The sequence below is a fragment of the Pyrgilauda ruficollis genome, unplaced genomic scaffold (genome assembly GCF_017590135.1).
Source record: "Pyrgilauda ruficollis isolate IOZ18807 unplaced genomic scaffold, ASM1759013v1 scaffold34, whole genome shotgun sequence".
NCBI classification, from domain to species: domain Eukaryota; kingdom Metazoa; phylum Chordata; class Aves; order Passeriformes; family Passeridae; genus Pyrgilauda; species Pyrgilauda ruficollis.
In genome coordinates this window covers 3216471-3237784 of record NW_024524822.1, presented here as the reverse complement: position 1 = coordinate 3237784, position 21314 = coordinate 3216471, and the positions used below count along the sequence as shown (strand labels likewise).

Here is a 21314-nt window from a genome sequence, read left to right as displayed (position 1 = left end):
CACTCAGTTTGGGTGTTCCTGGAAAACTTAACGGAAAATTTATACCTGTGGGAAGTTGTTTTTTACTCAGACCAAGGTGGGTTTAAAATCATTGAATTTACAGAAGAAGCACTCATGCCCTTGGGTTCCAGCAGACCTGCAAAGGCTGACGCTGCCCCAACCACATCTGCCCTGTGCATGCTGTAGGGTTTCAGTACCTGAGGACACACTTGAGATGCAGTGAAAGAACTGAGGGAAAGCAAACATCCTATGCCTCTTTTCCTACTACCATGGCATATATGTTTTTCCTACTACAAATAACAGCAGGAGGGTTCCTTATACAGCAAAGACTTGTTTCCAACAGAATTGAAAATATCCTTAAGGCTGAGCTCAGCTTCTGCCCTATGAAAAGACAAATGGTCAGACAGCAATGAAACCAGACAGTGTTCCTCTTATTTAAGGACAAGATAACACATGCTTAAGCATCCCCAATTAAATTACAGCTGTCACAGCCAGAGCTGTGTGAAACAGGCAAATTCTACACCTGAAGTGTCCTCATGAAGGACACATATGTCTTTGACCTTAAACAGCCACCAAACACTTGAGACAAAAGATGACATTTCCTTGCCATCTCCCTGCAGCCCCAAATGAGCTCTGGTCTGCTGGTGACAGCCCTGCTTCCCTCTAACACTGTCACCTTTGCTCTTCTTCTCTAGCAAGGAAGCCTTGATGAGCAAAACAGGAAATCTGCTGGCAGCAAACAACATCAACCCCACATCTTCCCTCGTTACAATGCTTTAGATCAGCTGCCAGGGTGGACTGGATTACAACCACAAACAGAAGAGCTGAAGGTCTACACCATCCCTTGCCATCTGACAGCAGACACAGCCTGAAGCTGTCCAGTCTGTCCCCACATGCTGCTCACAGCCTCTGAAAGTGCCAGTTCCAGAGGTCCTGAATTACCCCAAATACCCACTAACACCATGGTGTTTACAGGTCTCACTATCCTCATGTGCTCCAGAAGTAGCTGATAAAGAGTAAGCCCGAGGGACGAGGTCACTTTAGGACAGCCCAAACAGATCTGCTCCCCAGCTTCCATTCTTTCCCCCTCATTGCCATTGACTGCACAAATACAACTGTTTTCTTCTTCTTCTCTCTCACACATGCTCGCCCTTGCCCTGCCTTTTTTTAATAAAAATGGCATGAGAAGCACGGCAGAAGATAATGAAGAGAATTCCTGCATGGCTCTGCAGTCAGGAGAGAGGAGGGGTGGGATGCTGTAAACACAAGAAGGACGTCAAAAATCCCGAGCTCTTGCGCCGGGCTGTTATTTCAGCTGTGGTCCAAGCTCTCCCTGTTTGGATAAGCCCAACAACATGGCAGGTGCAAAGGCCTCAAAACAACTCTCTTGCCTCTCTCTCAGATACTGAGCTGACTCAGAAGACACAAATGCCAAGGAAACAGCCTCGGAGAAGCTTTTCTCTCTCTCTCTATGAGGAGAGAGGTGCCAACAGGGGCCACATGTTTGTTCTGTGCCTTCCAGCTTTTTTATGATTTGTTTACAAGCACAGGATTTGTTTACAAAACAGGGTAGATAAAAACTCAAGGGCTGGATGGATTATTAGGCACTGTAAGTGGATTTCTGCTCCCAAACTCAAACCTGAACTGGGTGTTTCCAAGGAAGAACCACGGAGCAGCCAACAGCCTGAATAGATAATCTCAGCTGAGCACTTGGTGGGTACATTCTGTACCAGCAGGACTCTGTGCTTTCTGAAGCCCAGGCTCAACTTTTGCTTCTGGCTGTGTCAGAAAGTTAACTAACACCTAAACCAGACACCTTACCCACTTATGCAATAACCCATGGGCTTGGGACTAAAGTCAGAGGTTAAAGGATCCAATGTATTAGAAAAGGAAAATATCCGTTGATCCTTGGAATATTTCTAGGAACCAAAGCTACCACCAGCTCTTATAATCATCACAAATCCAAACCAGGCAATGAGTCCACAGCTCTGCTCTCGCCTCCATTGGTGTAAATCTCAAGGAACTCAGCAAAATACTGCAGGTTTAAACCACTGCAATTCAGCTGTTCATCTGTCCCTCTGAGGTGCATTTGCTGCTCAGAGCAGCTCCATGCCTGCACAAGATGCCCAGGGGCAGGATTACATGTCTGCTCTGAAACTCATGTCCTGTTTAGGACCTTAAACACATTTGATTTTGAACATTTTATTTTCTTTTTTTTTTTTTTTTTTTTACACATACTGCTCTCCTGTGTCTTTCATGCAAGGACTGTTAAGTTTTCTAAGTAGCAAATCTACAGATACATATACAACTAATTAACTCCTGCAGACTTTCATATAAGCAAGCATTTGCCCTACTGCCAGTTTAAAACACAGTAGCATATTGAATAAAAAAACAAAATTTACAGCCAAGGCCTTAAAGATAGTTATTTAAAAAAAAAAAACCCAAAAAACTAAAAAGAAACAATGTCAAGAGACAATTTTCTCCTCTCATGTTTAACAACAACAAAAATATGAATTTTTAAGGCGGCTGATATAAATGGACAATCTCACTGAGATTAGGTTACAAATCCTGGGATAAAGTAAATCCTCAAGGCCCTGGGCCTCACATGGGTGTTTGCACTAGACAGGCAATTTCACGGCAGCACACAGGTTAAGTGTCAGAGCACCTGGTTGCTATTAGAAGCAGGGAATGAAGGAAGGAAAAAAAAATCTGTTGTGTTTTCTTCTTCACTGCTTCACTCAGACCCTGAGCGAGATGGGAGCCCTTCTCAGCGTGAGGCTCAGATGTGGCCACTGCAGGAGGGGAGGCTGGTGTGGTTTAGCTGAGGAAGGAAAGACTGGGGACATGAAATGCAGAAAACCCTATTTGCAACTGGCAGAAGACAGCAGCTCTCCTTTGATTTTGACGGAATTATGCCAGTATCCTCCACCTGAGGACAGTGCTCAGTGTCCCAGTGCAGCAGAGAGAAAGCAGTAACACAGCCAGCAGGCAGGCTGGGACAGGACAATGGCTGTCAAGGCCATCAGTGTCACTGACGAAGCTCTGCCTGTTGCATCATGCCTCTCTGAGAGCACTGCCTGGTTCCTGACACCCTGAGCCACGTCCAGGTTGTGACGCGGTGTCTGTGTAACAGCACCAGCCTGGTTACCCTCAGTGCACGAGAAGTGCCTGATGCACGCCCTGCCCACCACACTCTGGGAGCCAACTTTTGGATCACCAAAAAGGAGCCAACTTTTGGATCACGCCTCAACTTTTGGATCACCATTGGGACTGGGAGCACTTCAGCTGCTGCCCTCAGCCCTGTGCCAGACCATTGAGTTTGGGCAGAAATCTCTTCCCAGTTTAGGGTGGTCAGCTTGGCAGAATAATCTTCTTCACCTTCTCTGAATCCAGACCTGACTTCTTGGATTTCTTTTCAACAGGCCTGAGCCAAGACCTGATTTTCAGGACTCAATACCCTCCTGTTTCCCTGTAATCCCACCAAAATGGTGAACAGAGCCATGGGAGCAAACACTCACAGTGTCTGATCCGAAGGCTCCTGGAGCCAGTGGAAGTTATTTTGTGCATTTTCAGTAGAGCTTAGATTGGGCCCCAAGTGAACACAGATGTTTGCAGTGTTCTCTGGTTTCACATCCACCACCCCACCTCAACAAGACCTATTTTGGGGGTTCCAGGCAGGAGGGCTGTGGCCAACATGCTCCTCAGGAGGAGGGAGGGATAATAGACAGGGATGTGCTGTCACACCAAGAGCAGAGTAGAGCACAGACATGGGTGAGGAGATGAGGCAACTCTTCCAGAGGAACATTTTGTCATTTCCCTCCTCAGGGGTTCTGTGTTTTGCCGTAAGCCACAGCAGATTATGAGAAATCCTACTGGCTGGTCTCCAGTGGGATCTCTAATGGTTTAATAACTGAACATTACTGAACATACTTCCACTAGCCTCTTCCTAAAATCCCATCATGAGCTAATTTCCTCTATTGTCATTACATCTGCAACTGGTCTTAGAGTTTAAAAAAATGCTGTACCACTGTGAATAAATGGTCTGGTTTACTGCACTGGGCTTTCAGGGACTGATAATTTGGGGTATCAAATTCCAGGCACCATCTCTGAGGTACAATTTGAAAAGAAGAAGGAGCTTTCTTTCCACCTTGCTCTTCCTATCACAGAAGCACCAGGAAAATGCTGGAATTGGGATATCAGCACAGAGGTGCCCAATGCCACCATTCATTTAAGGAGATCCTGACCAAAAAAGACTGAGAGAAGTTTGGGTGAAACAATCACAAGATGGGTGCCTTGGGCCTGCAGCAGGATCAGCAGGCTGTACACCATGCAGTGGTAGATCTAAAATCATGGAATTCCAGAATTTGGGTTGGAAGGGACCTTAAAACTCATCTGATTTTCACTAGACCAGATTGCCCTGTCCAACATAGCCTGGACACAGTTTTGTCTTGTGTGTTGCCAGGTCCCACAAGATATAAAGGACAGCACAGGTATTTAAGTCTGACTGCAGCATTCTTTCCAAATCCTTGCCTGCTTGAGTGTAGATTCAAATTTAACAGAGACTTGGAATGCCTTTCCTAGGAAAATATATTAAAATAAAATGCCCAGGAAATGATCAGGCCAATAGTTCAGCAAAAGTAGCTGAGAAAAGCTGTATTGGCTGACTGATAAAAAGGTAGGTAACACATTTCTGCTACTTCTGCGGTATTTGAGGCTCACTCCAAGTTTTACAAGAGAGTTATTTTTAAATTGTTGCATAACACATGTCTGTCCAATATTTATTTCCTCAATCAAGCAAAGAAAATGCATTTGTTATTCCTGGGAGATTTCTGGTGCTTCTTATCTTATTTAGAGCTCAAAATAAAGATGCACACAAGAAGCCAAACATCAGAGAGAAGTTATTATCCATGAGATAATGCACAGCCTAATTTACCACATATCTGAGACTGTTTCACCTGCAATAAATTATTTTACCCAGCAGGAAAAGTCCTGTTTGACCTTCTACTTTTTTTTTTTTTTTTTTGTTCTCCTGCAGCTGAAAACTCTGCTACTACTTCTAGGTCATGAGTTCAAATTCCACCCTGGCTGGGAGTGATTAAATATATCAATTTCTAATAGTATCTATTTGGATAATAATAGGACAGCTGTTAATGTTCACTTTTTTAGGGACACTTGCACATGGCTAAGTTGTAGTCTACAGGTTGATCGCTCTACAGCCTCTGTGTACTGCCCAAGAGGTACTTTGGAGATGGGAATTCAAAGTAGCAGCAGTCCTTGGGGAGTCCCTGGCTGGAGCAGAGTTGATCCCAAAGCCAAGTGTCTGTTCCCAGATGGGCAGTCCCTCTCTTCTGAAATACTTTATTTAGGAGTGGTGGCTGTGGGGCATTTAGAGCAATCCCATCCTTCAGAAATAGACCCAGCCTGAAAAATTCCTCTGGGGTGTCTTGTCTTGGGATCACAAAACCATAAAGTTATCAACCCGCCCTTACTACCTTTATTCTTGCATCATGTGCAGCCGAGCCAGAACAGGAGCTACGGATTCTGTCAAGTGCCAGCTTTAGTTACAGCGTTACATAAGAAACCGCAACAGCGAGGAACCACAAATCTATCACTACAGCTGGCACCAAACGGCCTCTCTGCACAGGCTTAGCGGAAAAGCTGCCTCCTGAATGGGCAAAGGGTGTCAAATTGTTCTTTCTCCTCTGCAGGGCAGGGTTAAGGCAATTTGGCAGAGGGTGGTAAGGGAAAAAATTGCTCTATCTGCTCTGTGTGTGAGGTCAGGAAGTAGGTTTTCTTCTTTTGCAGCGATAACCTGGCACCTTTAATGAAGAAAGCAGGGAAGAAGGAAAGCCATCAGAATGTGACTTCCAGCTGTCAAATCACATCAGCCAAGTGGAGATGCATCACCCCTGAGAGCAGCAGCACCATTGGCCCCCAACACATCACTGGGAGCTCTTTGTATGGAGGCACTCTGTGTATTTCCTCTGTGAAACACCCAGCACACCACTGGCAGCTATAAATAATAACAACCACTACCTCGGGATTTAACAGCACGGCACGTGAAGGAGAGAGGCAGGAACAGGAGATGGAATAGAAGCAGTTTTCATCTTTTTCCTCTTCCTGGCTCACTGAGCCCTCAGTGCAGAGCAGGGCTGTGTTCTCCTACCTGGCACCGGGAGCAGCATCAGTCACCCCTGTGCCTCCCTGCCCAGACCCGTGCAAGCCACAGGTGAGGCCCCACTGCTGGCAAAGGAAAGAATTTCCCCAAGGGGCGTTGGCAGTGCAGTTGCTGCTGCATGGAGGAGTCTCCTTCCCACAGCACATCACCTCTTTTAGGGGCAGGTGAACCCATGAGCCGTTTCCTGATGCTGGGAGGGAAGGTGTGGGACAGACAGTTGTCCCGTATTGTTCTGTTCTTGCATCATGGGGGATTTCCAGGTTCATTAAGCAGGAACAGCAATCTATACTGGCTGCATAAGGAAGGAGCTGATGACACAGCCAAGGCCAGGCATGGCCTCAGAGCAGCACAGGGACAATGCCAGCCCCTTGCTGAGCACCAGGACTGCTACAGTGTCCTACACCAGCTGCATATCAAGCATCATAACTTTGCCAACACTGACCACAGGCAGCTTCAACACACTCAGAACTCTTTACTGACAAGGTTTTCTTGCAGTGACAGCATGGCCACTATTTCTGCTGGGAAAGTAGGGTCTGCAAGGGAAAAATGAAACATTTACTTCTTAACAAAAGGAGTTTAGATGAAGAACTAGGCAAGTTCTTCAACCTGAACCTGGAAATTACAAGTGGTAGGAGAAACCTGGTGGGACAGAAAGGGAAAGCTTCTTGGGAAAGCTCAAAATAGCTTTGTCCATGGAAAGCTGATGATAGGGAAGCTCTTAGAAATTAGCAAGAAAGTGTGAATAAGAGTAAATCTGTTCATGCTGAAGCTTGATAAAAGTGTTTCTACTGGAGAGGAGCTGTAAAATGTCATATGGATATGGCCAGGGATCTCTAACCTATTACTAAAGAAAAAATAATACGGAGAATTGTGCAATTTTGGGAAAGAAACCTCCTAGTTGGAACTAGTGAAAAATGCTTTCAATAACAGCAATTCCCTGGTAGTGTGTGATATGAGAATGGGCATTAAATACTCAGTGACTCAACAACAGACACATTGTTTTGCATTTACATCTAGTAGCAGCAATAGTCTGGATATAAAGATAAATTTGAATGAAAATGGAATTTTTTCATTCAGTTAAAAAAAATCAGAAACCCAAAAGTTCCAGTATCCAGAGACATACAGAATTGGTAAACAGGCTCAATGCAGAGAAGGATGGAGGTATAATGCAGAAATGAATAACTTACAGGTTTGGATGTCTTGAAATGGTCCATATGTTGGTATAAGATAATATTACACATGTTAGGACCAGGAAAGTCAGAATAAACTGGAAACTCTTTATTGCAAGTGAGAGGGGAAAAGAGCAGTTAATTGGAAAGCCAGGCTGGATGGAGCTCTGAGCAACCTGGTCTAGTGAAACGTGTCCCTGAACATGGCAGGGGCTGGAATGAGATGATCTTCAAGGTTCTTTTCAATACAAACCCTTCCGTGTTTCTATCATTCTATGATTTATTCAATTGTAAGGCAACTATGAACAATCAGGGGGATGAAAAAGCATAGGAGGTCCCTGCACATATCAAGGCAAGGCCTTTCCAGGGTAGCTGGGTAAGTGTTGATGCACAAGGACAGCTGGAATGCCATCTACAATTCTAAAGCCAGCTGAGAATCCAGATGTGTAGCACACCAGTATCACATGGACAACCTTGCAGATAAATCTGGGCATTCAAAATGTTTTCTTAATACTTTAGTCCTATCTTAGATACTACCTAGTATTTCCTGGCATATCGAGAGAGGTTTGGCATAATAACTGTGGAGGTGGGATGAGCAGAAGATGGGTGATAATATGGGCTTCAGCTTTTTGGTGTCGGGAGAAAAATCACCCAGTGATCTGTATCTTGTTTGGGTGGAAATATGGTGTTAATTATCTTCATGACAGATGGATTTGGCAATTCATTTTAGCTGCTTTAGATCATACATTCCTCTGGCTGGTAGACCTTCAGGAAGAAAAGAGAAATAGATCTTTGAGGTGAAGGAAGGAATGCCATAATAAGGACAGATGTCACTGTGAAGTTTTGGTGTTGCATTCTGCAGGGACTTGGGTTTGGTTATAATCAGTGTGATATTCATAATTTCCCAGTCCCATTCAGCTGAGCCAGGATCAGGTAAATGCACTCTTCTTCTTGAGTTCAGGGGCTAAAAGGCACACCAATAAGTGACTGTAAGGAAATTACAGGGGTGAGAGAAACCTGGTGGGACAGAAATGTGTTTACTTAGGAAAGCTCAAAATAGCTTTGTCCATGGAAAAAAGAAAATCCTTTGTCTTGTCAGGTAAATGCACTCTTCTTCTTGAGTTCAGGGGCTAAAAGGCACACCAATAAGTGACTGTAAGGAAATTACAGGGGTAAGAGAAACCTGGTGGGACAGAAATGTGTTTACTTCTTAGGAAAGCTCAAAATAGCTTTGTGCATGGAAAAAAGAAAATCCTTTGTCTTCCTCATTATGAACAGCTACTGCTGATTCTCCAGCCTCTCTGCTTGTTCATATTTGTAGGAGCCTTCAGACTAAAAAGTCACTTTCCATTTTACTCAACTTCTCCTTTTCCTTCAGAAATCTCCTCTGGGATTTCTGACGAGTCACTGACCATATGCCCCTTCCAACTGGGGACCAGTAACAAACGGTATATGCATCAATAAGGCAAATTTGGAAACAAATTATTGTGTTGGATGAAGTAGAGGGCTAAAGCACATGAACTGCTAAGGACCCATGAGCAATGAAACACTGAGGACCCACAAAGAGTGCCACAGGAGCCCTCCAGCCAGCTGCCATCCTGAGGGTGGCAATTTCTCTGTCATTCTGCAAACACTCCAGGAAGCCAGAGTGAGATCTTAGTCCACCACCTTGAGGTGTTAAAACAGACTCAAAGCCCAAGAAATGACATGGATTTTACAAGTTCAGCACTGAATGGAAGTCCTGATCCTAACAACATATTTTCAAATATTGTACTTACTTGAACAAGAACTGCTGTTTACACAGATGATGATCAGTCCCCTCCAACTATTATCAAGCAACAGAAAAGGTTTAGCCATAGAATGTCAGCGCAAAATAGCCAAAACTGAGAAGAAAAACCTATTCCCTGTACAAGAAAATGCAAGCTTCTCTCTCAGAGTTTCTTTTTTGAAGTCTGAATGAAGGATCTCTATGTGTCAGCTCGGTACCAAAGCTCTGGAAGGAATGGCTCAGAATAACATATCACAGGACTGCAAACTGGCTTCTCAGCGAAGCTCAATTCTGCAAACCCAAACCTTGTACCAGGGCTTCGTGCTGAGATTCTTTCTCAGGTTATTTCAGTCAATGCCTTTGTCTTGAAAAAACTCTACTGGTTAACACCACAAAGACAACCTGATCCAGTGCTGTCCACCACACTTTGAGGCTTCTTACAAAGTTTGTGGCAGAAAACTTGGGAAAATTTCCAACTCTGAAAATTTTTCAGTTAATCTGACAACTTTCAAAAACCAACCTCAGTGTCTCTTGGCTTGGTCTGCCAGAGGAGAGCACGCAGGTCTTGTAAGTGCACTCAGCTCCTCACTGCTCACAAATTGGGGTACTGGGAGTGCCATGGGGAACATGGACTGCTCACCCCAGACTGCCCTGGTGGGACTGACACCATCCAGAGAGCTCTGGGCACTGCCTGCTCACTGAGCTCTTAAAAAACCAGCAATGATTACACTTCAACACAATAATGGGAGTGTAAAAAAAACTCCAGTAAGGGCAAAAAGCCACTACCTAAATTGCCATTGTGACCATGTCGCACAGTATTTCTAGAGAACAGCCTCTGAGCATGTGCACAACCCACACACTGGATTAAATTGTGAGCTGAGACTTTGAGACTTGCAGATGAGGCTCCTTCTTTATCAGTTGCTGTGGTGTGAAGACTCAGCACTTCTATGCTGCACCTGGCCTGACCTCTTTTTTCCCCCCAGTGATTTATTTAGGTTTCTTCTCTTCTCCTAGGATCTAACTCTCATTTTTTATCCCAGATACCAGCAATTCTGGCTGATCACACACACACACAGTGGAATTGAATGTATCTTGCCTGGTTTCTGTAAGGTCCAAGGATAAGGTCCTGGATAAGGTCCTGTCCCTCAGAAATTAATGTTTAAGCCTCAACTTGAGCCAAGACTTGAGATTAAAATTCAGCTTGAGAACAGAAGGTCTGGCATTATTTTGAATTTCTTAATAAAATGTTTCCACTGTTCTAGTTATTTACTCTCCTCTGTGGAGCACCCAGTGCTGACTAGGCAAGGGCTATCCATTAAAGCTTGTCTCTCCTCTCAGCTTAAAAGGAAGTTCCCTCTCTCTGACAGGAAGAAGGTAGAAGAAATTAATTTTTCTTTCAGCATCACCACACCTGGGGAAATGATCTTGCTTACACATAACAGTGCAAGCAAATATTTTCTTTGGGAGAAAAAGAGAAAGTAAAGATCAAGGTCAGAGGAGGCAAGAATAAAGATATGTGACTGCCTTCAAAATAGCCTTCCACAGAACATGTGGGGGTGTTGTTTTATTTAATATGGAAAACATGCAAGGGCACCAAGCAGGGGCAACTGGCTTGGGGCTCACAGGGAGATAAAGGGTCTGCAAAGTCTGCCTGCATAAATATGCTGAATTCCAGTGGTGCAAAATGAGGTAAACAGGCAGATGTGAACAGGGGAGAGAGAGAGCATTTACCTCTACACACATTCATAAGTAGGAGCATGGCCCAATGCCCCTGTCCCTGAATTCCCTCATCCTTTCCTTCCTGCTTAGGGAGTACAAAGACTCTGGCTAGTCTTTGAACAGGGTTCCAATGGGAAATTCATATTGCTTTTGCCTCTACCAGAAAACCACAACCCTATGCAAAGTTTCAAGGAGTTTGTTGTGTCTCAAGGAATGGTCCAACAGCAGCCTCTGGATCTCCCCATCACCAGGGGATACAGATCAGTGCTGTGCCTGGATGACATGATAAAAATTAATCTCACGTCTCAAAAGTTGAAACACATTCAGAACTCTTGAATCACACAATCACAGACTGGTTTAAAGATCATCTTGCTCCAAAGCCTCTGCCATGGGCAGGGACCCCTTTCATTATCTCAGGCTGCTCCAAGCCCCATCCAGCCTGGCCTTGGACACTTCCAGAGATCCAGGGGCAGCCACAGCTTCTCTGAGCATCCTGAGCCAGAGCCTCACCACCCCCATTCAGCCAAAACATTCTCAAAGCCGTCTATGATTGCTTAAGAATCTGCATATCTCCTCAACCAGTGACTAAAATTTCTCTTCCCAAGTGTCCTGCCAGAGCTCACTGGCAGGATTTTCCCTCCGGTCCCCAGTAAGACGCAGAGGAAGCGAGCCCAGCTAGCCTGGAGGGTTTGGATGGGATGTGGTTGTGAGTTTGGCCGTGCCAGCTTCCAGGAGCACCCATTTCTGTCCACTGATTGCAGGTGGAACCCAGAAAGACCAAATTAAATGTTCTATCTGATTCTTAGCTGGCTGTGTAACTACCCGAGACATGCAGACAGGGACAGTGCTGTTACCCAGTGTGATTTAATCAATGGCCCTCAGGAAAACTGTCATTAATTCATGGCTACTGATTTAATTCTTAGAACACTCCTCCACTTGAGCTATCTGTAAGCTAGAAGTGATCCACAAAATCATAACAAAAGACGAAGAAATAGAAATCAGAATAAAAGTTATGTTTTGGGTTTCTCTTTTTTCTTTCACATTGTGTTATGAAGTCAAAACTGGACCTGTTTCTGTGGGAACTTGTGCTAAGGTATGCAAATATTTCAAACCAAACCAGTCCCATTTTCCAGTGAGAGTGGGCTAGGTTTCAGGCAAAGATGCTTTCACAGCAAAATCTTGGGAAAATTCACCACTTTCCACATTTCCAATATGCCAATATCCATCTCATGCTAAGCGCCAACAATTGTTTGAACAAGGCTACAACCCAAGAATGCACTTAAGCACATGCTTAACTTTCAGCACATGAGTAATCTTAGTGATGTCCTGCATTTTGCTTTTAGATTCACTATTGTTAGTTACCTTAAATTTTTAAATTTGTAGGGACAATTTGCATCTTCTGAGATGCATAATTGGGCCATGAAAAGGGATGGTAGCTCATGATTACTGAATTGTTAATTAATCATTTTTATTCTATTTAAATATGCTTTAGAAGACCATAATGATGTATGCTTCCTTGATATTAGCTGTACTAATTAGATCATCTTTTCTAAATTAGAGTGCAGTTTTCTTAGCAGGTTTCCTTTTATCTGGTGTTCATTTTTCAAAAGAGCTTCATGTTGCTCCCACAGATGAGTGAATCATTTCCAGGGAATCATGTTATGCAAAAGATATTTTTCTTCCTGGCAAATGCTTACGGGTAGATCACGGATCTCCTTGAAATTAGTAAATATTTTGAACTTTCCTCAACAGTAATGCATCCTTTTACTAGATGACTGTAACTGTATCTGGGATGACACTCAGTTTCTACAACAAACTAGTGCATTTGCCATGTTTCCCATTTCAGAACAATCTCACACCAACACAATTGGTTTAGTGACCCACGAAAGCAGAAAATGGAAGTAGGTGAAACACATTTATACACATGAACATACACGTGTATTTCTTTGCACACTTTCTTGAGCAGTTAATTGGTGCTCCAGCACTGAAAGCCCTGCTCTCTCCTTCTCCACCAAAACATTACTTTCAAAAGATTGCCAAGGAAATGATGACCATGTTATTCCAGAGGTCCTCATTTAGGTTAACTTGAACATTTAATTTATCATATCTTAGGTAGACTGCATTATCCTTTCTAGTTAAAGAAAGTTTGAATGACACATCTCTGTACAGACAGCCCAGAAATTTCTCAAAAACTCTCCATGAAATCTCAGGTTATCTCATTCAGGTTTAATGCTCCTCATTTCAGGGACAAACTATGCGGACATCCTGACTTGGTAATTCTTGGCATGTCTGTCTACTTCAACACCTCAACAATCACTTGTAGTGCTGGACATTAAATGGATGAGAAGAGCAGGGCATTGTTTTGATGTATCCAGCTCTCTGGAAAGCAGCTACTTACGTGTCCACAAATCTCCTGCTGAGGTTTGAGATGACCACTGGAGATCCAGACTGGAAAGGGGGGTCCCGGACCACTTTGTACTGGATCGGTTTGCAGCCTGAGCACAGGGTGCTGTGGGGGACAGAGCTCAGCATGGCAGCGTCGATTTCCAGGTGCTCATCCAAGGTGTAGATCTGGATCCCATACACCTCCTCTCCCACTTGTCCCACATCCAGCTTTATGGTCAGTGGGATGTCACAGAAGACGTTCTGTGGCCCGAGCGAAATGTTCTTCCCACTGACGGTGAGCAGCTTGATGTCATTCACTGCTCCACTGGAGTCCCAGTCTGGGGAAACAAATGTCACCCAGATTGTGAGGGACTCTGGAGTCAGGGGGTAGCGAAATTCCAGCTGCAGGTAGCAACCCTGGGGCTCGGGGCAGGCTGGGGGCACCGTGTGCTGGTTGACGGCCGAGTTGGGACTCCACGTCCTGACACTGGATTTACAGGGCTGCTCAACGTCAGGGTGCCCTGGAAAGGAAGGAGGAGGCAAAGAGAAGGCACAGAAGAAGTAGAAGTTAGAGAACATGAGTTTTCATTGGCATCAGTTTAAAGACAGACTGGTGGCAAGAGAACATATCTGTCCAGGAAACCAATTATTTACTTCATCAGAACAGGCAGGGCCAGCACAGAGAGGAGGAACAGAACACCAGTGTCTCCTGGCCAGGTGGGATACACAAACCCAGTTTAAGTGCCCAGCTGGACTGGACACCACAAAACACATTGTGTGCCAGTGCAGCTGGGCCTGTATTTCCTATTTCTAGTGTTTTGCCCTGTGCCAAACAATGGTATTTTCTACCTCTTCCACTTGGTAATTTACCTGATAAACAGAGTCACTTTGCCTCCAGTTCACCTCCTACTTATTCCCTTGCCTCCCATTGAAAAATACAATCTTTTTCCCTTTAACAAAGACAAGAAAAGAGCCTTTGTTTGTTCCAAGAAGCAGTTGTGCTGTTCAGGGGCAACTCCTGTGGCATTTACAGGTTGATCTAGCATGTTGTGCAAGGCCCCTTTTTTGGAGGCACATGAAGCACAGGTCTGAGCTGTCTCTTTGCTCTCATTGTGATGAAACAACAGGCACTTGTGCTTTTACTCTTCTCACCATTGGCTGTGTTCAACTACATGGGAGGTAGTACTAAAAAATAATGAAAGCCACAATGCTTGCTGGGTTCCCAAATACTATGGTAACATTACAACTTGGCGTGGAGTCATGGACTGCAAGATCCAGAGGGGTCAGACGGGTGGAACAGTTGGTAACAGAATCCAGTGAGAGCTATAAATTCCCTTTTCCTTCCCAAATAATCACACAAAAAGGGAGGCAAGCATGACAGGGAGAAGGCAAAGTACAGAAAAGAAGATAAAGAAAGGTAATGAGAAGAGAGAAATGCAGAAGGCAGAGGGGAAAAAAAGGACAGCACAGTTGTTTGCAGCTGAGGAAAAAGCAAGATAAACTATTGGGCATACATGGACAAACAGGACATCACTACCAATTTAAAGAGAAAAGGGCAATGTGTGAAGGTTATTCTGATTGTCTGTGATTCAATGAAGTGTTAGAAATGTGTCTCTTTTGTCAAGGATAAACAGCTCAGGGAATTCTCCTGTTCATACCAAATGAACCCAGATGCAGAATAGATTTCCTGGCAGCCTTCCTGTGATTCAACGTTATTGTCCTGCAGATGCCCAACTTTTCATGCTTCCCCTTCACCTCCCATATCCCAGAGCCCCTCTCTCCTCCTCACATGGCACAGAGCACCGGGAATGCCACTAAGACCAGCATCTGGAGAGACCACAGCAGTGATACGTTTTGAAGAGAGCCAGAGGCCCATTTAACACGCTCGAGTCTCCCCCCTGGCAAGTGGATAATCACTGTGAGCAGCAATACCCCATTCAGCTCACGTTATCTCACCCTCATTGCCAGCTGGGTGTGCTTGGCTGAGCCCTCTGACGACTTTCTCAGACCCACAGCAAACTCTTGACTGCAGCCCTAAGGTCTTTTTTAACTCCAGTATCTCAGAGGGCTTTTGGAAAGATGTGTGAATTTTACCACTGCCCTCTCACAGAAAAGAAAATGGAGCTAATGGCTCACGGCCCAGTACGTCCCCACCTGGGATCCTGCAAATTCACCTCTGTCAGTTCAAGGCTCAGTAAGACTTAAGTTCCAAACAAACCTGCACGTTTTGGTAGATCAGTGTGCAATCCCTGGAGAGGCATGAATTGGACTCAGCCTCTAGGGAGCTTAGCACTCAGAGCATTACCCCAAAACAGGTGGCAGATTGTAGTCATTCATAAACTAAAAACCTCAATGAAGTTGAGATAAAGATACTCTTTCTTAAATATTATTCAACACTTAGACCTGGGTGAGAAAGATTCATTTAACTATGGAAGAGGATGAAAACCTTTTTTCATATAAGTGGACTTCTAGAGATAGGTAGATACTTTGAAAATTACGAATATTTTTATGTTAAAAGAAAGAGTATAGAAGCTATTCTTCCCTCTGCACTCGGATTTTGAAAATCCTTTGCCTTATGAGACAGATCAGACACAGAACAGCATCTCATGCAACATCACGTCTTGCCTAACACAAAACAGGAATGTGAGGTTTGTGAGGAAGAGCCAAACCCCATGTCCTGGTTGGAGAGCAGGAATGGCAGGAGGGTGCCTTTCCCTGAAATGCTGTCCTACAGCCTGGTGTGTGGATCCTTCATTGTGCAGTTAAGTGCAGTCCCTGGGATGAATTCCCCAGCACAGGGACAGAGTCTCAGAAGCCAACTGGCATCAGAAGTCTCTCAGAATATCACCCCTGCTAAAACTGCAACTCACCTGCCATATTTCTTAGGTGGTCAAGATAAAGGAACCACCCAATGGGACTCCAGTGTCCAGCTGAGACTATTAAGACACAGAAGGAATTGTTCTTGAGGGAAATATTAGACCCAGGAAAAGGCTGAGCTCTAGAGCAGTGCAAGGCAACAACATTTTTATAATAATCTAACACTTCTCTCAGTCAGCAGTGAGCCAGGCAGGAGGAACTGACTGATATATGCACATATTGCACAGCAAGCAAAGGTACCCACTGGGCTTGAGCCAAAATCACCTTTCTTACATAAAACCCCCCTTTGACAGAGTTATGGAGGTGCTGTAAGGTTTGTTGACCTAGCTGGTGCTGCTGGTGAGAATCCAGGTAGGTTAGAGCCTTCTGGCTCTACAGAGAAGATAAAGAGTAAATCAGAGCTGCCTGATCTCATGAGCCTTCTCACAACCCCTCGTTCAGGGGCCACAGCTGGCTGAGAAAGAACCACAAGATGCCTCAGCCTTGATGTTGGATCCCACCATGCTCAGGAATGAGCAGGGAATTAGGAAGGACACTGCCCACGGCAGGGTTTTGCAATGGGCACAGCTCCCACATAGCCCAAGACCACTGCTGGTGCAGCTGCCTGGGGTAGGAGACCTCAGGAAAATGAGATCAGACCAACCAGAGCTGCTCCAGAGAAACGTGAGGAGTGTGGTTTTCTGCTCAGAAGCTGGATGAGTCCTACGGAACATTTTCCATCAGTGTCATCTCAGATTTTAAAACAAATTCATTTTGGCCGTGCTTGTGCCTCCTTTGTCTTCATTTTCCACGGACATTCAAGCAGTGGAGATTTACACCCAAAAACCCCTGCAGAAAGTGAATTCAAAGCTTGATGGCTTGAGCAGTCACAGATAGACAATTAAAGAAGCCAGACAATGATCTAACTTCTATTTGTAACTCAGAGCAAGTGCAAATAGGCAGAGGGCCTGAGTGTCAGGGAGTGTGGTAGTGGAGACAGAAAATCATGGAGCAACAAACACCATACACTCGGTATATTTTCTACCCTAAAGTGGCAACAACTCATTAATCCTGAGGACATGATTACCAAATTTCTGTTCCATAGAAGTGGCACAGGAGCAACTAAATGAGACAGATAAGGATCAGACTGCACCCTTCATAGTTAAGAACATGCAGGCACACACAGCAAGAAGAGGAAATTAAATGCAAAATGCTGCTGAGTAATAAATCTTAGAGTAGCTTAGTTTCTCTAGGAATGATGCCTCTGGCAAGACGTGTGAGATCTAGAAGTTTTCAAATCAAAGCTCAGTGAAGAAATTTTGATGGAACTGCATATTTCAATGGAATACACAGTCCTTTCAAAATAAAAACACTTTGCAAAATTGTGTTTATTTGGCCAAAATTTTATCCTGGAAGGGAAAATGGCAAGAAATTTTTAACACTATTGGAACATTGTGTTTTGACATTTTTGTGAGAAACCTTTTCACTTTTGCACCTTGAAACACTTTACATTTTGATATTCAAAGTTGCTTTTGCCCTAGATTCTATACTAAAAGGGTATATTTTCGACTGTCATAATTTAACCAAAGTCCATATGAGCTAAACAAAACATTTTGGCCAGCCTCAAACACGTTTTGTTTTTAATTTTCCTTCATGGAGAATTTCAAAAGTTTCAAGTTTTGTTCCAAATGAAAACAGGTTTCAAAGTCTTGTAATCCTTGTCTAAGTGGAAATTCCACCGTCTACCCTGAACTACTACTGCAAGTGATCCAAACTTTGCTAATGCTGTTTATTGGGTGATCCAATCACCCCCATACCCAGAGCACTGCTTCCCAGGATGGAGCTTCCACCCACAGGTCAGGTGTGCTCTTAGCTGTGCCCAGCAGCCTTGGATGTCCTAAAACCATGGAATGGTTTGCTTTGGAAGAGACCTTAAAGTTCCACCCCTGCCATGGGCAGGGACACCTTCCACTGTCCCAGGTTGCTCCAAGCCCCGTCCAACCTGGCCTTGGACACTTCCAGGAATGGGGAAGCCACAGCTGCTCTGGGCCACCTGTTCTAAATTTAGGGGGTGAGTCAGAGTGAAACACAACCTCTGCTGGACTCCCACCCTGGGACACAGGTGTGTGGGGCAGAGGACACTGACCACTGTCCCATAAAGCAGCAGGGGCACAGCTCGTTCCACATGCTGACCTTAGGACAAGGAGAGCTCCTGCCTAAATAATATTCCTTGCAGAATAACTCCCATGTGCTTTAGTTGCAGGACAGATAAACCCTTAACACGGGGAGGTATTTGTAGAATGAGTTTGCGAAATCCAGGATTGTCCTTGGGGCTCAGTGAGCTCACCTGTGTGCTCATGGTGAAGTGTGGCTGCTCCGGAAGCAAAAGCTCGTGAGGCACAGGCTGAAATAATACTCTGCTCTTTCCAAACTGTGATTTGGGATAACTGACCTTTGCCTGGTACAATCTTAAATATGCTCCACCACATACACCCAGGGACGTAACGGAAGGGACGTGTGGAGGAGTTAATGATGGAGATCTAATGGCACTGCACAACCAGCCCTGCAGACCATTCTCCCTGCAACAGGCTCCAAGAGAATGACTTGCAAAACACCCTGAACAAGAGGGCTTGACGTGGTCACCTGCATTCCTGCTTCAGGGCACTTGCCCAAAGGGCAACCTCCCTCCAGCCTGGCTGCTGCTGCAGCCTGCTGCTATTCACCACAAGTGAAGGCAGCACAAATCAGGCCCAAATAAATAACAACTCCTCACTTTTGGAGTTGGAGTAGAGGGAGAAAACAGCTCCCCTGAGGAATTCGTCTGGCAGATGTGAACGGTCAGCATTTCTTGGCACTCTGCTGCTTTGTGAAATTCATGTTCAGCTCCTGGAATTCACTTAATTCATGGGCAGGGGCAGGACTCAGGGGCCAAAACACAGGTATTTGAGCCAGTGGCATTCCTTCAGGGCACAGCGTTCCTCTGCCCGCTAGCTCTGTCCAGGTTACATGCAGATATAACAAATCATTCCCAGATTTTCCCACTGTCTTTGTGGCTCTCCCTTTGCTCTGTCCCACCTTCCCTCCCACCATGTGTTTGTTCCCATCCCTGTGACTCACCTTCTGCCTCCCGTGGGCTCCAGTGCCCCGAGGGATCGCAGGGCATGGGAGAAGAGGCACTGAAGGCATATTGCACCAGGACTCTTCCTTCTGCACACAGATCACATGCTGATCCCACTTCTCTAGGAGGCCAGGAAAACAGGAAAACACACCAACTTAGTAACAGCTGAATGAGCTGCTTATTCAACTATATTAAAAGCAATAAGACTTAGAATTCAGGTCCACTTAACCCCCTTTTCTCAAGGCACTGACAAAAGTGTTTTCTGATGCTGACCTTCTGTAGATTTAAGTCAAGAGCCTATGTAGAAAGCATTTTTGAGCCCTCTATCCAACGCAAAATGACAGCAACCTGGGAAATCACATTCACCTATATTCCCCCCCACCCCCCCCCCTTCACTGGACCAAACCATGACAAAAGAAAACACACATTGCTTATGGGTTAGAGCAGAGAAATTTGCCTCAGGTGTTTTCAGATCTATTTCTGCTCTCACCATGGATTTATTTATTGCTTGAACTTGTAGTATCTTTAGGATTGTCCTACCAGCAAGATTGGCTGAGCAGGGATATCCAGTTAAACACCAATTCACAAATCACAAATTGGTTTGGGTTGGAAAGGACTTAAAGCTCATCTCGTTCCACCCCCTGCCATGGCAGGGACACCTCCCACTGTCCCAGGCTGCTCCCAGCCCTGTCCAGCCTGGCCTTGGGCACTGCCAGGGATCCAGGGGCAGCCACAGCTGCTCTGGGCACCCTGTGCCAGGGTCTCACCACTCCCACAGGGAGTAATTTCTTCCTAAAATCTAATCCAAAACTACCCTCAGTCAGTTTAAATAGTTTTGCTACCATATTCACAAGATCAGGGTTTAAGTTGATGTAGACTGGAGTAACTCTAATATCTCCCATAAGGTTAAGCTGATTTCTATCAGCTGAGGATGCAATTCACACAGTTCAGCCCTATGTTCCTTGGGGTCACAAATCTGGAACCCTGTATGACTCAAAGTACATGGTTATTTACCCCAGTAAGCTATTCAGAATTAATTGTTCTGCTTTAAGGAACACTTTCCGCTGAAATGGAAAGTTAAAAATTAATTATCCTAATGATCAAATGCACCGGAAAGGACAGAAGTTTTAGGCAAGCAATTTGTGTGTAACACAGTGTACTCTCTGTGCTACTCTAGTAAGAATGGCTTGAGTAAATTATTAAATAATTTATATCAACTATTATAATCAGCTATGCAAATCTTAACCATCATTACCACCACTGCATGATTTATTTCAGCACTGCTGTGAAGAGAGGACTGTGATCCTCAGGCAGAGGTTATTTGGGATCCTCAGTGGCTGAGCCACCCTGAAAGAGACAGCAACTGGCTGAACTTGTGCAGTTCAGGAAGGGATGCACCTGCTGAAAACACCTGAAAAATACAATGTGGCAACGGGGCAGAATATAGAAGAGGGAGACGAAGGCGGCCCTCTCTTCCTTTCATGGTCTGTAACACTGGTAAAGAAAAAATGTGGGCATGTTGTGAGTAACTTCCCTTCGTGTCTCACTTCACCCACCTGCACCACTGGCATGATACTGCCTCCCTGTTTCATTTCTCAGCTGCCTATTTAGCAGAGGTTTAGGTGTCTGACTCAGCTTGCCTGAATAATACATGCAAAACCAAAATTTTTTAAAAAATCAAGAAACCTGAATAAATGGTCCTGAGAAATCAAAATGTAGAATTATTGTTCTGCAGTTGTTCTTCAGACACTTCCACGACCAGTCAGTATAGAAGTCCCTGCAATAATCCCTCAGTTTCTCTACAAAGAGACTCCTGCATTAGCACTTGGTCCTGGATGAGGAGAGGGCTCTGGAAGCCAAGTTTCCACAATTAGGACTGCTTTTTACTCAAATTAGCAGCTATACAATTTCATCACAGGCTGCCATGGTGGAAAAAAACTGTAGGCTTATGGACAAACATTTCCTTTTACCAGTGAGGACTTGGAGGTAAGAGAGAAATCACAAGGAGCATCATGTGGGAAAGGCTATGAGCAAACTTTCTCTTTTTACTTTTCCAGTTTGGGAGCCAAACTCAACCCTGATGTAACTTCACTGGCTGAAAGGACTTACACAGGGGATGAC

The 21314-nt window shown here is 44.7% G+C and overlaps 1 protein-coding gene across 1 annotated transcript in view; it reads right to left on the bottom strand.

The window, feature by feature from the left end:
- PAPPA (pappalysin 1) overlaps window positions 1-21314 on the bottom strand; it is a 174957-nt gene that overhangs the window by 89040 nt on the left and 64603 nt on the right. The window contains exons 6-7 of the mRNA XM_041474999.1: window positions 19193-19314; window positions 13233-13740 (exon numbers count right to left, since the gene is read on the bottom strand). Coding sequence (XP_041330933.1) covers window positions 13233-13740; window positions 19193-19314 — 630 coding nt within the window. The remainder of the gene's footprint in view (window positions 1-13232; window positions 13741-19192; window positions 19315-21314) is intronic.